At 35.2% G+C, this 17273-nt stretch overlaps 1 protein-coding gene and 1 non-coding gene across 2 annotated transcripts in view; one reads left to right on the top strand and one right to left on the bottom strand.

The window, feature by feature from the left end:
• Positions 1-17273, top strand: part of LOC119835984 — a 50471-nt gene that overhangs the window by 25127 nt on the left and 8071 nt on the right. The window contains exons 3-12 of the mRNA XM_038361124.1: positions 7563-7655; positions 11377-11480; positions 12073-12222; positions 13183-13312; positions 13780-13894; positions 14441-14558; positions 15180-15269; positions 15739-15862; positions 16367-16496; positions 17043-17143. Of these exons, the coding sequence (XP_038217052.1) occupies positions 7563-7655; positions 11377-11480; positions 12073-12222; positions 13183-13312; positions 13780-13894; positions 14441-14558; positions 15180-15269; positions 15739-15862; positions 16367-16496; positions 17043-17143 (1155 nt within the window). The remainder of the gene's footprint in view (positions 1-7562; positions 7656-11376; positions 11481-12072; positions 12223-13182; positions 13313-13779; positions 13895-14440; positions 14559-15179; positions 15270-15738; positions 15863-16366; positions 16497-17042; positions 17144-17273) is intronic.
• Trnac-gca lies at positions 9701-9772 on the bottom strand. The gene has a single exon. It is a non-coding gene; the product is annotated as a tRNA-Cys (tRNA).

Below are 17273 nucleotides of genomic sequence, written 5' to 3'. Positions count from 1 at the left end.
GATTTTGACGCGATTTTTTTAATGGTATTGATTTCAGAGCGTGTTTGGATCACGATCTATTAATTATTTTAGTGACAGCATGGTCACGACTTACTAGCTGATACGAGTATATTAATAACAGTCGTAAAATGTTAGTATAGTATACTGCAAAGAATAGAACAGGTTCAAGTATCTTCTTGAATTAAAGCTTTATTCTACTATCCCACTAATATTATAAATACGAAAGCTTGTAAGGATGTGTGTGTGTTTGTTGCTCTTTCACGCAAAAACTACTGAACCGATTGCAATGAAATTTGGTACGTAGATAGCTCGACAACTGGAATAGCATAAAGGCTACTTTTTATCCCGATGCTCTTCGGAATACGGACTTACGCGGGTGAAACCGCGGGGCGCTGCTAGTTATCCATATTATAAAGAGGAAACTTTTATATTTTTGTATGTTTGTAATTTTCCTCTCTATAATATCAGTGTAGATTAACAGCTAAACCGATATCCCCCACATTTTGGTTTTCGTAATATTAATCCTGTAATAACTTTCCGAACGAAGCCAGGGTATGTGTTATACATACAGATGCCTAGATACCGAGTGCATTGCGACAAGTCTTGGGTTACTGGAGATATAGGATTGCGTATCGCATGCGCAGGAAGTGTGGTGTGTCAACGTGTGTTGTGTAATGGCCGCTGCAATAGTGGGAAAAAAAATGCAATTTGAATATTTGAATTTAGAATCAATTGCGTTCTCGTGCATGCAATTACAATATTCGAATTTGGAATTAACGGGCGATTTTGAGTAATTGCGGATAGGTAAAGGGCGAGAATATTTGAATTTAGAATTCATGGCGAGTTGTAGGAAAAGCTGATAATTTTAAATTAATATATTAACGTAAAAGTAAAGCGTACAGCTTTTGAATTTAGAATCGATTGTAGTCGTAATATATTATCATGATAAAGCCAAGCTATGTGCATATTTTAACTAAATATTTAAATCAATCAATTACCACCCTACACTATATTATACTTGATGGTCTAAAACCGTTGTGAAATAATAGCTTGTTATTGTGATTCGTACCGTGAGTGAGGGAGTCGGAGGCCTGTTTCGTTCTCCTAGCCCTTCCCAGTCTATTCCTTCTTTCCAGTCATCAATACTTTCCTTCGGCAGCGCATTCTCAGAGGTCTGAGCCTCTGCGAATGTTCATGGGCGGTGGTGATCGTTTACCATCAGGCGAACCACCAGCTCAGTTGCCCGCTATGACATAAAAAAAAATAATCAATACTACTTATATTGTAAAATAGTTTCTACATTTTAGTTCAAGTTTGAATCATGGCAGTACTTCCTTGTTACAATTTTGCCAATGTCCCGTCGTTGATAATAATAATAATAATTCTTTATTTGCATAATGTGTGTACAAAAGATATATAGTTTCAGAACTCATGAAATTATTGCATTGTCTTTGATAAGTGTACAAAGTTGAAATAAAATCTTTCCGTTTCAAGTGAGTCAATCAATCACCAAGTCTACAGGAGTTTATAGAATAATATACATGTGAAACTAATAAGCTAGAAAACTTAGAAAATATGTCAGATATGCAGTAGTTACCCTCATATTGTTAAAGCAAATAAATACTAGTGGTACATAAACTTACAGTTTTATTTACAATTTAGGTTATTGAAAAGTCTGCCAAGTTTTTATAGTGTATCGTGACAATATCAACGAAATACTTGATGTTGTGAAAAGCCTTCAGCTCCAACAGTTGCCAACTTGTTAAGTAGTTCAGATTATGACAAACTAGCTGCGCCCCGCGGTTTCACCCGCGTAAGAACGTATCCCGTAGAAATATCGGGATAGAAAGTTGCTTATGTGTTATTCCAGTTGTCCAGCTGTCTACGTACTAAATTTCATTGCAATTGGTACAATAGTTTTTGCGTGAAAGAGCAACAAACACACACACATACTTACAAACTTTCGCATTTATAATATTGGTAGGATTTGGAACTGAATAATATTATGACAGTGTTATGAATGAACCTTTAATGAAGGTTACAGTTATTTTATGTAAATGAATAAATTAATACAATTTTTTAACGAAGTTAATAGGCGATTGTTATTGGCAATAAAATATTCTAAACAATATATCTAAAGCTTAGGAGTTCGTTTGAACGCGCTTATCTCAGGAACTAGTGAACCGATTTTAAATTTTTTTGAAGCTAATTTCATAAAGATCTTTCTTTCCCCAACATTATGAATTTATGTTTCGTCTTCTGGTTATGTTTTTGTATGTTTTTTTAATATATCGAGAGATATATACACATGATTTATTTATCGAGTCAAGAAGCGAATAGCAAACACGAATGTGTAAATGAACCATAATATAGACACGCGAAAAATAAACAAAGTCCTTGATAGCAGTTCAAATTGCTTTGCCCAGTTTTTAAATGGCGGGTTGCCAGGTTTTTTTTGTTAACACTATGAATAGGGTTGCCACCTTTTTTTTGGACTAATGGTAAATTTAAAAATTAAGTGTGGTAAAAAAAAAATAGGTACAAAATACAATAAGATGTTTAGAATTACAGTGTGTTTAATTTATATTTATTAAAAAAAAAAAAATACAATCTTATACATATAACAAAACACGTGAAATAAACTGATATCATGTATATTTTTTGTTCAAGTACAATGGAAAATTATCCCGAAATTAATGATGTATATAGCCTTTTCTATTATCCGGGTGGCAGCCCTAATGGTGAGGTTGTTGGCAGCACACCAGTTCAACCTGTGATATAAAAACTATGATGAATGTCGTTTCTGTTGACGGTACATTGGCCGGTACTTGATGGATTCGATGTTTTATTATATGTGTGTACGGTTAGCAACATAAGTAATGTTATTATTATAAGCCGTATATTATATTCGTTTGACTCGCGATTTTTTTGTCGTGTTATTTTTTATAACATTTGGCTAAGAAATTCGTTAGTTGCTTGTGGTAAGAATGTTTTTCCTTACAATACAATATTGATTCAATGACTGCATTGCTTATCTTTAATTGTTGAATTATGGTATACTAGCTGGGCCCCGCGGTTTCACCCGCGTAAGTCCGTATCCCGTAGGAATATCGGAATAAAAAGTTGTCTATATGTTATTCCAGTTGTCCAGCTGACTACGTACCAAATTTCATTGCAATCGGTTCTGTAGCTTTTGCGTGAAAGAGCAACAAACACACACACGTCCTTACAAACTTTCGCATTTATAATATAATTAGGATATGAAGTAGGATAGTAGGATTTAAAAAATCAATTTTTCTTGGCTGCTTTTGCATAAACTTTCCTCCTTACTAATATATAAAACTAAGGCTAAAGAGCTTTTTTGTTTGAACGCGTTTACCTCAGGAACTATTGGATCGATTTCAAAAATTCTTTCATTGTATTCGTGATTCCCGAATGCTATTGGCTATATATGTACCACGGGCAAAACCATGGCTGAACCACTAGTCCTACTATTATTATAAATGCGAAAGTTTGTAAGGATGTGTGTGTGTTCGTTGCTCTTTCACGCAAAAACTACTGAACCGAATGCAATGAAATTTCGGTACGTAGATAGCTGGACAACTAAATAACATATAGACAACTTTTTATTCCGATATTCCTACGGGATACGGACTTACGCGGGTAAAACCGCGAGGCGCAGCTAGGATGGTAATTTGAAGGTATCGCATACAAAACCGATAGTTTGACAAAAAAACTTTGCTGAACTAAAAATTTTAAACGTAGCCTTTGCAGTAATTTATCAAACCGTCAGCTTAAATCCTTTTCAAAGCTATTTCTTTAAATTTTTTGTGCTATATCTCTTATGTTACATGTAAAGTGTGCAATACTGTCAATTGCGAAGTATCTAAATATTTAATAAAAATATATACACCTAGCTTTCCGCTTGCGGCTTTGCCCACGTAGTCACAGGAAATATAGGCCCGGGGTTTTCATTGCATGTTCCCGTTCCCCTGGGATTTCCGGTATAAAAACTTTCCTATGTCCGTCTCCTGGATCTAAGCTACATCGGGACAGATATCCAGCCAAATCGGTTAATACGTTCTTGAGTTATAAATAGTGTAACTAAGACCACTTTCTTTTATATATATTAAGATTTCCTTTGCACCTACCTAGTTTCAGGCAATAATGAACAAGAATTATGGTCATAAGAGAAAAAAAAGAAACGACTGAAATTATGTAGTCTTTGTCTACTTTACTTCTAGTAAATTTTCTTCTGGCAAATGTTCTTTGATCATCGAATGTCATATTCGGATTATTTTTCCAAAATTTCGAATGTAATATTCATTTTTTTTTTTATTTGCGAAATTATGATTTTTATTTTACTTTGACCTGAACTCTAACACGCGGGTAGAGCTACGGCCGTCATGTAGTTTAAAAATAAATAGACATTTACAGAATTGTTATTTTTAACATAAAAAAAACTAAATCTTCAAATTGTCATAACTAGAGCAAATTTAAACGGGACCACATGACAGACAACAGCTTTCAAATAAAAGATGAATCATTAAAATCAGTTCACTCACTAAAAAGTTATGACAAAATTCGAAATTACGAAAAAATTCAGTCGAATTGATAAAGTTGTTAAATGTTTAATTTTATAGCATTGAAATTCTTTAGTATTGAGAAATTATTTTCAAAAAAACAATCTGCACTCCTCATTTTTGGAAGTCGCATGAAGATAAAGTGTCAGAATAATAACATTAACTGTGGCATAAGTCAGTACATTACATCATTGTTATGTCACGGTCGTGAGTTAGGCTCGAATCGTCTATGCCGTCGTTACAATGTGTGAGCCAAGTTTTCATTTTACATTGAAATGATAGAACGTGAGTCATATTTGTTGTGGGTTTCGTACACTTTGGAGATTTACTTGTTTTTTTATTTTGCTGCAACATAAATTGCCGTATATTTTTTTTTATTACTTCTTTATATAACTGTCGACCGCCTCCTTGGTACAGTGGTTAACGGGTGAGCGTAAATTCGAGTGGTCCTGGGTTCAATTCCCGGTGGGGACGCACAAACAAAAAATGTCTCGGTCTGGCAGGACACAGAAGGCTGATCACCTACTTGTCCGTAAAAGAAAATCGATCAGTGAAACAGATGTTCATTATCTGCCCCATACCCCACTAGGGGACACGGGACTTCACAGTACTTATATAACTGTCTCGTTTGCTCTTTTAAAGAGTATACGTAAGGAATTTATTTGATCTTGGCGATCCTAATTAGGGAAATAGTTTAACTCATTTATTGTATTGTCACTGATCCTTGATAAGTGTAGAAAAATTTCAATTAAATCTGTCCGTTTAAAGTGTTTAAAGGAGTCTGTGACGCACAAACATAAAGATAACCCAATAAAAGCGTGTTAGAAATGTGACACGGCACCCAGTACTTTCGACTGGGTGTAATGTTTTTGATGATTCTTATTTAAATTGAAAGCTGAAGCTTCCCATGTGGTCGCGTTGTAATTTAGTCTAGCTCTGACAATTTGAAGGCGCTAAAGGTTTTTGTTAAAAATTAATGTAATTTTAAGTCTAATTTCATTTTCCTCACCCGTCCCAATCCATTCCACTTTACTTTCCCTTACCCCTTATAAGCGGGCAGAGCATCCGCAGAGGTACTAAAATCATATATTATATTTGATTAGTTTTTGACGACATTTGAATTTTCTTGTGGTAAGTAATTATAAATTTAACTGACAGATAAATTGTACGAAACATATCCAGACGTCGTGAAATTCCTATACTATCTAGTAGATAATCTATACTATCTAGTAGATAATCAATGAATCCATTCATATTAAATGCAAGGAAACTATAGATACGGTTCACTAACATAGATATGAAGATTAATTTTGTTGTCTGGATGCAAGCCAAGTTCTTATAAGATAAGTGGAGTTGTATATTGCTGCTATATGCAGTGACTTCTTTATGTCATAGCGGGCAACTGAGCTGGTGGTTCGCCTGATGGTAAGCGATCACTACCGCCCATGAGCATTCGCGAAGTTAGTGCCTCTCCGGATGACCTGCCCGTTTTGAAGTGCTAAAGGAAAAGGACTGGTGATTGGAAAGAAGGAATGGAGTGGGACGGGTGAGGAAAAGGAAACGGGCCTCCGGCTGACCTCCGCGGTATAATCTATCATTGACACATGACAGTCGTTTCAACCGTTTCTCCCAGACATTGACTAGTGAAACTTTCCGATGAGAATTATTAGATAATTAGTAGAACCACATAAATAAACAATAAAAAATTGTATTTTAACGAAATGTAAAAATAGTTTCTAGAAATTTAGGCTAAAAAGCTGGCCGCGACACTCGCAAATGACATTTAAAATTTGACCTTGACATTTTGGGTTCAATGCATTCGTAATGTCACTTTGACAGTTCCCTTGTAAATATATTTAGTCTGTAGCGGCTTATCTATGATAATAGCGCTTTTTATCTTTTATGGATTGTTTCCTTTATTAGGTAGTTAAAACAAGGAGGGGGTTCTTATATATTGCTGTATTGAGCTTCTGAGCTTCTGTGAAAGCTACATCTAATCGAATGTCTTTATTTTATATTGTTACTTGTATCTGAATGTATTTAATTGTAATTGTGTCGTATATATTTTTTATAAATTTAAATGAGATGTTATATTATGTAAAAATTGATAGTTAATAATTAATGTTATTGGTGCAAAACCGTTTTAATTATAATTATAATCAAATAAATAAATAGTTTTGTTGTATAGTTAGAAGCGTAGTTTCTTGTTTTGTAAGTCACTTGACATTAAGGATATAATATGTAAACGATCCAAAATAAATGTTTGAGTTTGAATTATAGAGATATCCCTTCATGTTTCTGATTTTTTTAGATTCTCTCTTTTTATATTTTTTTCCAAAAACATAAGAGTTAAGACCCTAACCTTGGCCTCAGAAACTCAGAATTATTTTTATCGATTTATGTATTCCACACTTGAAACCATATTATCAGCTTTTATTTCAAAATAGCTCATTCAACCTATCGCCATTCGCGTATTGGTCAATGAATCCAACTATTGTTTAACGTCATCCCATTCATATTCAAACGTATTTAAAACTAGCGATCCGCCCCGGCTTCGCCCGTGGTACATCTATAACCTTCCTCAATAAAAGAGCTATCTAACACTGAAAGAATTTTTCAAATCGGACCAGTAGTTCCTGAGATTAGTGCATTCAAACAAACAAACACAAACAAACAAGCTCTTCAGCTTTATAATATTAGTATATCTATATATTCATATATATTTTTTTTTTGACCGCCTCCCTGGTATAGTGGTTAACGCGTGAGCGTAGAACCGAGGGGTCCTGGGTTCAATTCCCGGTGGGGACGCACAACAAAAAAAAAAATGTCTCGGTCTGGCAGGACACAGAAGGCTGATCACCTACTTGTCCCTAAAGAAAATCGATCAGTGAAACAAATGTACATCATCTGCCCCATACCCCACTAGGGGACACGGGACTTCACTTTTTATATATTCATAGATATTGTTCTCTGTTTCAGCAAGGCATCGGCGTGGAGCTAGTGAGGGCGCTGGATAGCAACCCACCTAACGTCTCGAATATCTTCTGCGAGTGTGACAGCAAAGATGACGTCGTGAGTAAATCCATTTATCCCACTTATTATTTATCATGCCATATGGCAACTGGCAACTGAGCTGGTGGTTCGCCTGTTGGTAAGCGGTCACTACCGTGAACGTTCGTTGGAGTAATGCTTTTGCGAATGTGCTGCCCGCTTTCAGGAGAAAGGATTGACGACTGGAAAGAAGGACCATTCCTTCTAGGAAGGGTGAAGAGAGGGAAACAGGCTCCCGACTCTCCCACTCAATGTACGAAACACAGTAGCATACTACTATATTACGCCGATTTTCAGTGGGGGTGTGGTACTTACCAACACATTTCTTCCACTGTAAAAACTTGTTACAGCGAGTTTTATATAAAACTAGTTGTCCCTGATAACGTTCTGCTTTACCCTTATCACTTAGACCCCTAAGTTATGTAGTAACAATTCATTCTCAGATATACCGAAATAAAAAAAATCGTATAAATCGGCTCAGCCGTTTCCGAGTATAGCAAGTAACAGTGTGACACGATGATTTTATTTAAAAGATATGTATTATGCATTTAAATATTTTCTTTTGAAATAAATACACATATAATTCTTTGTTAAGTAAAAATAATGGATTCAGGGTCGGATAAATGATTATTCGTAGATTTGTTGAATCATTGTTTTGATCTTTTATCGGAATATCTATGTCTTTATTATTCAGTATTAATATTTAAGATGTTATTTTTTGTTTGCCAAACTACTAGACCGTTTTAAAAAGATATTTCATCATTCGAAAGCTTCAGATTGATCAAGCGACATAGACTATTTGTTTTTGTATATGCAGAATAAAACTACAAACGAAGCCGGAATAGGTCTTTTAAACAAATGCAATAATAGAATATGCAATCGAGTATAATAAATGTTTAAATGGACATGTTAATTTTTTATATAATTCATAATACCAATCGTATAGATAATGAAAAGTTGTGGGCCTAAAACAGTTCCTTGCATAACTCTACACTTCACACTAAACTATCCTTGTTTTATTACGTAATTCTTTTTTCTTTCCTTGATAATTTCTTTTTTACAATCATTTTATTCTTCACCTGTATATTTATATGATAACGACTCGTTTAGACTCGATTTGGACCCACTTTAAACTGATAGATTTAATTTAATCTTTGCATACTGAATTATACAGGATAGATGACAATACAATAATTTCATGAGTGAAGCGTGTTTCTTAGTTATTTTTTAAAAACATTGACTAAATATTCCATTATACAAACAATGTCTTTTCAATAATCAACCAAAAGAAATATCCAATTTGGTAAACTTTGTTGCTGTTCTGCAGCTATGTGCGTACATACATTCTTATTTATGTCAATTGACCGTTTACTGTGTCATGTTCTTATAATGTCCTACAAGTCAGTCAGTTAGCAATTGAATTGCGTTAACCCGTGTCTAGATTTCAATTGCATAATAATCCAGGCGGATACGAATAGTTTAATCGAGAAAACATATTATGTGTTTTAAATTTTATATGAATGTACTGTTTTGAATCATTTGCAAACAAAGATATATATATATATATATATATATATATATTTTAAAGAAAAACTAAACTGCCATCGAATCGTCAAAATTAGAACAAATTTAATTGAGACCCCCACGGGGGCACTAGCTTTCGATAAAATGGTAATTAATTAACAAAGCTAAAAGAGATATATAGTCGTATTGATTCTATCCTCCTCCTTCCCTTCCCTAATCTCATATATAGTCGTATTGATAACCTCCTCCTTCTTTTGAAGTCGGTTGAAAACTATATAAACGTTATAAAAACAGTAATGTGTAATAGCAACAACAACCAACAAACACACACAATGCCAAAAATATTTAATAAAGAATATGTGTTCTGTTTTTTTGCTTTAATTACATTTATGATTTTATTCTGTAACAAAAATAAAAGACATAAAATATTCTCTCAAATTTAAGAAAATATTGACTATTGAAGTTAGGATTTTAATATTTCCAATACCAAATTAAATAAATTAGCGACAAATAATGAAAAAAAAACAAATCTTATAATCCTCAGGGGACACCCGGGTTTGAACCGGGGACCTATCGATCTGCAGTCGATTGCTCTACCACTGAGCTATATCCCCATATACGTTACACATGAATCAAGCTATCGTATTTCACAATAAAATTGCATGTGGGTGGTTGATAAAAACGAATCATTTGCAACCTTATCTTCTTTCCGATAAGGAATTAAATGGATTGACAATGCTATTAAGGTTTTACGTGGGTGGCATATGTTATAGATAAAAGAATGAAAATAAGTTAGACTTTTACAAATAGTTGGCGTCATGGAGTCTACTCAGCATTTGCCGCCGTGACGTCATCCATTTTATGAATTATCTAGAAAATTTCTACTATTTTATTCACTACTTTTGGAAACGCTAATTTATGAAGATATTTGTTTTTCTTTAATGCAAAATCGATGTTCGGATTTCGATGATACTTTTCATAGAAATAGGTGTAACCTAGTCTGGAATTTGAATGACACGTGATCACTTTAACCGCGTGCTGAATTTACTAAGATATAACCTGAATCTAGAGGTCCTAGACTCAGAACTGAAGAGCAATTATCTCCAATAGTCGATCAAAGTTTGTATTGGCTAGTCTTTGTTCTACATAAAGTAAGATTCAGAAAAATTTTATATTTCTTGTGTTTTTTAAATTGGCGTTAAGTTTAAAAATTATTAGAACAACAAACAAACGATATACAACAAAAAAGGCGAAATTGAAAAATTATTTTATCTGTGCTCTCGATTACTTTGCCTTCTCAAATCGTTTATGCAAATTATCACGATCAATTAATATAAAACTTATGTTGAAATCACAGACAGACAAATTAAGTTTAAATGAATCGTGCGTAAGTGATCAAATTACTTAGCATAACTTATAATGGTGACATGATTGCTTACCGTTTTGAATTACAACTGTTCAAGTTAGCCTTTCACTTTTAACTTGGAGGGGTCAATGTTATTGAAATATTAAATGCAATTTATATTCATTACAGACCCTCGGGTGTAATGGTTGACGAAACGGCGGTACAGGGTTGGAGTTTGTGGGATTTTATGTGTATTTGAGCGGGCTGGTGCTGCTGCGAGCTGGGCTGGAGCGAGCTGGTGGTTCGCCTGATGGTATGCGATCACCACCGCCCTTGAACATTTGCAGAGGCAATGCGTTGTCCACTTTTAAGAGGAGAATAAGTAAATAATCGATGTCTGGGAAGAAGAAATAGACTTGGAAGGGTGAGGAATAGGAAACCGGCCTTCGCCTCCCCCACTCACCGTACAAAACACAATAGCATGCTACTATTTCACCCCCACAGAAAACCGGCGTGAAAAAATCCTTTCCTTTATTCGTCTTGCCAATCCTATTTTAATCCCTACCCAATAAGAACTCGGCATTCCATTTCTAGAGGCATACGGTCTGCAATTATTGTCCTTACGCCTCTTCAAATGTTCATTGTCGGTGGTAGTGAATACTATCAGGCGACCCACCAGCTCCATTGCCAACTATGACAACAACAAAAAATATTAATCATATGTAGTTTGAATGACAGAGGGCAAAACAATGACATTTAGGAATAAATATTAACTTATTCTTATGACTGTATTGCATTAATTAATGCCCAAAGAGATGAGTAAGGGAATAACTACTCTAACACATACTTACAGTTATTTTTCTATAATTTCAGACGATCACCTGTGACTGCGAAGCGACACCAGCCTTCCAGCTCAAAGCCTTCAGCCAGAGGGGGGAGAAAGTGGAGGTATCACACTACAGAGTTAATGTTAACAGGTAATTTTGATGTATATCATAATCATAGATTGATATTGACGAATATATACAAAAACTGTGCAATTCTATCAATGTTGCGTACATACATATCAAATTGATAACCTCCTCTTTTTGAAGTCGGTTCAATAATATGCTTTCGTACAATTATGATGCGTAGAAATCAGCAGATAGACATGTCCCTTGCCAAAGATTCTTTAACTTTTGATGGCTAATTTGCAATTTTCTACAACATTTTATGGCCAGAATAATAGAACATATAAGATATAAGTGTTCAGGCCAGCGTCCTCAACTGCGTCATGATTGATTGATTGTTGATGATGATTATTATGAAGAAGAAGAAGAAAAAGATGATGATGATGATGATGGTTACGTTGGTGATGTTGAAGAAGATGAAGATGATTATGAAAATGATGTGTGATTAATGATATGATGTGATATCTATTATCTTTTCTTTCATATATTGTACTTTTTTTCATTAAAATTTTTTATTTTGCCAAAACATTATGCCACACATAAGTATGTACACTTGTCTTCGTCTGACACAGTAACCAGCTTAAAATAATAGTCAACAGAATATAATCCTTTTTTCCAGATTTCGTGCGCGACTCCACGTAACATGCATTACAGACAAACTGACTGGTGAACTCAAGTGCGATGGGTGGCCAGAAGTGAAAGTGGCCCTTGCACCCGTGGGGCCATTGCGGCCCAACACCGCTGAGAGCAACCTGCAACAGTTGGTCAGGTATGGGACATTTAGATTATACTAGCTGCGCCCCGCGCTTTCACCCGCGTATGTCCGTATCCCGTAGGAATATCGGGATAAAAAGTTGCCTATATGTTATTCCAGTTGTCCAGCTGTCTACGTAGCAAATTTCATTGCAATCGGTTCAGTAGTTTTTTGCGTGAAAGAGCAACAAACACACACATATCCTTACAAACTTTCGCATTTATAATATTAGTAGAATTTGGACGTCGAGCAAGCTTCAGCATGCATTGGACCAGCTCGCATCGAGGAAGTACCACACTCCCACAGGAGACCAGCGTGAAATAGTAGTGTGTTACTGGGTATTTTATTTATGGCAAAGCAAGCAAAGGAACAGGTGGGCCACCTGATGTTAAGTGGTCACCACCGCCCATAAACACTTGCAACACTAGAGGTGTTACAAGTGCTTTGCCGGCCTTTCAGAGACATATACGCTCTTTTCTTGAAGGCCCCAATGTCGTAATTGTTTCGTTCGGTGAGCGGGGGTTACCCTTCCCAGTCAATTCCTTCTTTACAGTTGTCAATGCTTTCCTTATCCCTTTCTCTTTTAAAGCGTTTCGTCGATTAGTGGGGGAGCAGGAGGCCCAGGTACCCTTCCCAGTCCAATGTTTCTTTTCAGTTGTCAATCCTTTCCGTTTCCCCTTAAAAGCGGGCAGCGTATTCGCTCTACGAATGTCCATGGGCGGTGGTGGTCGCTTATCTACCTTACTTAGCAAGTATACTGCACAGGACATAATATGATGGTCCTGCCATTGGACACTTGAAGTGCGGACACTAATATTAAATGATAAATTTGTATAAGGCATGAAATATTTCCGCAAATTGTGTTGCACGCAATTGTGTTGCTGTAAAACAATCTTTTACTTTGTACCTTGTTAGTCCTAAAAGAAAATGGCTGCCATAGACAATTCAAAACCAAAACTTTCTGTAAATTTTCAGTGACATCATAGTAAGCGCTCTCCGAAACACAAATCTGAAGTTCAACTTGGCCCCATACCCCACTTGCCCCAGACTGAGGAGGTATATGGCGGAATCTACCCCGAGACTGCCCCTACATTATGACTCTATGGTAAGTGAATATATCTTGTGAATAATGCGGGTAGTTGGATATGTGGTATCTATGAAAATAAAAATATACGAGGGTACTGTTAGTCGACGTTCAACCGTCAGACTAGAAGGATGTCTTGATTGCCTTACACTACACACATAAAGTATTTTTTACTCATTTTAACCTTGTGTTGTATGTGGGACTAACCCAGACGAAATCAGTTTGAGGACCATTGGGGGAGGGAAGAGAAGGGAATCTCTAATCTAAGTTGGAAATGCTGAAGATATTCAAAAACACATTTCTTGTTTATTAATAAAACATATACAAATTATCTCTTTCCTACGCATTACATATGATAGTTTGGAAGATATCGCTACCTAGCGATAAGACCGCCATTTGTACATGTTTTTCTCTTATTATATGTTCTTTCTGTATTTTTCTGCTGTGTGTGCAATAAAGTATTAAATAAATAAATAAAACCTTTTCAGCTACAACAAGATAGGCATATGTACACATCAACTCCAAATTCCACAGCCGGTTGTATCCAACTGTTGGGCGATAAGCGACTTTTGGTTAAAGTGGTGGGAGCTAAGGATATAGGAGGTAAGGAAGAGGAAAGGAGATGGGCACATTTAGTATGACACTACGAATAATTATATCAGACATGTTTTATTACATAATCTTATGTATAATTAGGACTACGTAGTTACAACGTATTATGATTAAACAAAAATAGATAACTTTTCTATGATCTATATATTTATGTAAACTTTTATTAAATTCACAAAATATAAGTAGATATAAAATTGAAATAATCAAATTTTTTTAGTGCAATTTCTACAATCTATACTTAATATTATAAAGAAAAACTGAAGAGTTTGTTTGTTTGTTTGAACGCACAATCTCGGTAACTACTTGTCCAATTTGAAAAATTCTTTCAGTGTTAGATAGCCCATTTATTGAGGAAAGCTATAAGGCTATATATGCGCCACGGGCGTATCCGGGGCGAATCGCTAGTTTTAATACAAAATACGTATCATGTTGTCGTTTGAGGTCGAATAAGAAAGCCATGGGAAAATTTTATGAATATTTTTTTATTTCAAATGTTCAAGGATATTAATTTATTCAAATATATATATGGTATTGCAGGCAAAACCGGTTGCATAGCGCCGTATTGCGTAGTGGAAATGGATGAACCGCCGCAGAGGAATCAAACAGCCTTCAAAAAGGACACGTCAAGCCCTCAATGGGAGGAACATTTCCTATTGTGAGTATTTTTTGACTAGCCTAGGTCTCGAAACTATACCGAAACTAGCTGTTGCCTGCAGCTTCGCCCGCGCGGTCCTAATAGATTTTTACAGTACAAACTTTCATACACTTTTTTATCCCAATGTGGGTAGAATTTATCAAAATCCTTTCTTACCGGATGCCTACGTCATAACATCTATCTGCATGCCAAATTTCAGCCCGATCCGTCTAGTGGTTTGGCCTTTGCGTTGATAGATCACTATGTCAGGCGTCTATGTCAGTCAGGCGTTCAGTCCGTCTGTCTTATTTTCTTCAAAAACTGTAATTTAGCCCACTAAATTGAGGTGCTTAATTTTCATTATATACATTTTTAATTATTTTAATTCTAAATAATTATTTTTCACAAAAACATGTCATTGAGGTAGAGGTACTAGTCCGTATTCTAAAATGAGATCAATTGATAAAAATTCTCTATCAAATACAATAAGAATGATATAACAGGCAGAAAACCACGGAGTTGTCGAATTAAAACCATAAAAATGCAAACCTGCTTTGGGACGTCGATTAAAACCTATATATAGGTTAATATCATCGATAATAAATTATTATATTATTACTCACATAAGTGTTATTTTTACAGTGACCTATCGCCTCAAACAGCGGAATTGCTCTTCGAAGTGTATGACAGAACAGGCCCCCCCTCCCCTGGGGGGGCGACTACACAAAATAGGTATACTCATTTACTTCCTAATTTTTTCAGTATACAAGTAAAAAAAAGTACCTCGAATCTTTGAAAGTGAGATTGACTTTAAAAAAAAGAAAAAAAAGAACTTCCTGTCTTCTTTTATTTGAATTTGAATTTCGAATTTAAAAAAGTACTCGCAAATGTCAAACAGATTTGTTTGTTACCATACATTATTTTATATGTTAAATATATACCTGCGATTACAATTTTCACTTAATTAATTTTTATGATTTGTAGGGGTACCGTACCCTTCCGGCACTAGGGGTCCTACTATTCACGATCAAGCTCAGGATACGGTTCAGCAGAAAGACGGGGGTTGGAATCCCGCTTGCGATCAAATTTTTTCTATTTCTTAAAACTTTCTCATTTAAAAACCATTTCAATGCTATAAAACTAAAAATGAAATTCAACACAATTCATATCCGACATGTTCAAATGTAATGTTCATCCCCAGGTTCCTAGGTTTAGGTCTGGTGGGGATAGACGAGCTGCTGGCGGCGCCCTCGCAGCGCCAGCAGATAGCGCTGCAGACCAGGCCCATGGAGGAACATGATGTTAGCGGGAGCCTCACTGTGGAGGTGTGTATATTACTCGCCCCGGCTCCGCCCGGATATCAAGATTCCCGTTTTATCCCAAGGGGAGAGGGGGATGAGGATGTAGTTTCAGCATGACTGACGGACAAACATCCAAACAAACAAATTTTCACATTTTTAGTATTAGACGCTCGTCCTGGCTCCACCCGGATATCTATATTACTGTTTTATCCCAAGGGAGCATTTAATCGGAATAAAGTCCTACCACCAATTCAACTGAACAAATTTGAACAAACTCTTTGCGAGAGACCCACTATCATTATTAGTATTGTATATAGTTTATTTGTTTGACCGCGCTTATCTCGGGTACTACTGGTCCGATTTGAAAATTTCAGTGTCATTGAGGAAGGCTATAATTATATGTACCACGGGTGAAGCCGTGGCGCACCACTAGTATCTTATATAGTTGCATAATATTATAGCAACTTCTTATACCTTGAAACTATAGATTCTAATTGAAATTTTAATCTCCATTTAATTTTTTTACAGTTCCTATTCATAGAGGGCGCTGATATACCGGACCTAGGGTCTAAGCCCATGAAAATCAAAGAGAGCCTACGGACACTATCACCTCAAGGCCAAATGACGACAACTACCAAGACCATCTTCAAGCAGAATGGTAAATTCTAAAATAAAAAAAAAGTTAACATGATTTTGATGTTTTTATAAAAAAAAATGTCTGTGTCCATAGAGAAAGTACTCTTCCTTGTCTATAAACAGGACTCATCTACACTTAATATTATATTTTTTTTTTATTTTTTGTATGGTTTTAACGTAAAAACTACAAGCCTGATTTCAAAAATTCTTTCACCATGAGAAAGCTGCAACTTCAGAGTATGTACCACGGGCGAAGCCAGGCCGGACAGTTAGTCGACAAATAAAGACAAATTTTTCCTTTCTCTATTTTTATCTTAGACTATATTTATGATATTAGATGAAAAAATATTCAATAATAGAGAATATTTCTCTAGTTATGTATTTTTTTTTTATATCTGTATAGATGATGTCAGATACAATAATTTAGGTATTTATTTGATAGAGGAGAAAAAAATCAATCAATTACAAAGTTTAAGTGTGTTTTTTTATTAATAACTTAGTGACTAGTACAAATAGTTTATTTTGTAAAATGTAATTAGAATTGTATACACTTTTGTCTCTTTTTTAGGTCATGAAAATTCAGCGCTAACTGAGACAGCCCTAAGAGAGCTAGAACTAAGTCCTAGTAATGCTAACAAGTCTACGCTGATTATTCATTCAGTACAAAGGGTATGCATGTAATTGTTATTTAAGGGCTGTCAATATTTTTTGTGAAATTCCTATACTAATTTATCGTGATCCCAGTGAATTAGGGTTGTCACTCATTTTTTTTTTCAGTTTTTTTCTTTTTTTTTATGAA

The sequence above is a fragment of the Zerene cesonia genome, chromosome 22 (genome assembly GCF_012273895.1).
Source record: "Zerene cesonia ecotype Mississippi chromosome 22, Zerene_cesonia_1.1, whole genome shotgun sequence".
Lineage (NCBI taxonomy): Eukaryota > Metazoa > Arthropoda > Insecta > Lepidoptera > Pieridae > Zerene > Zerene cesonia.
Note: the sequence above shows the minus strand (reverse complement) of the source record. Positions and strands in the feature narration are given on the sequence as shown.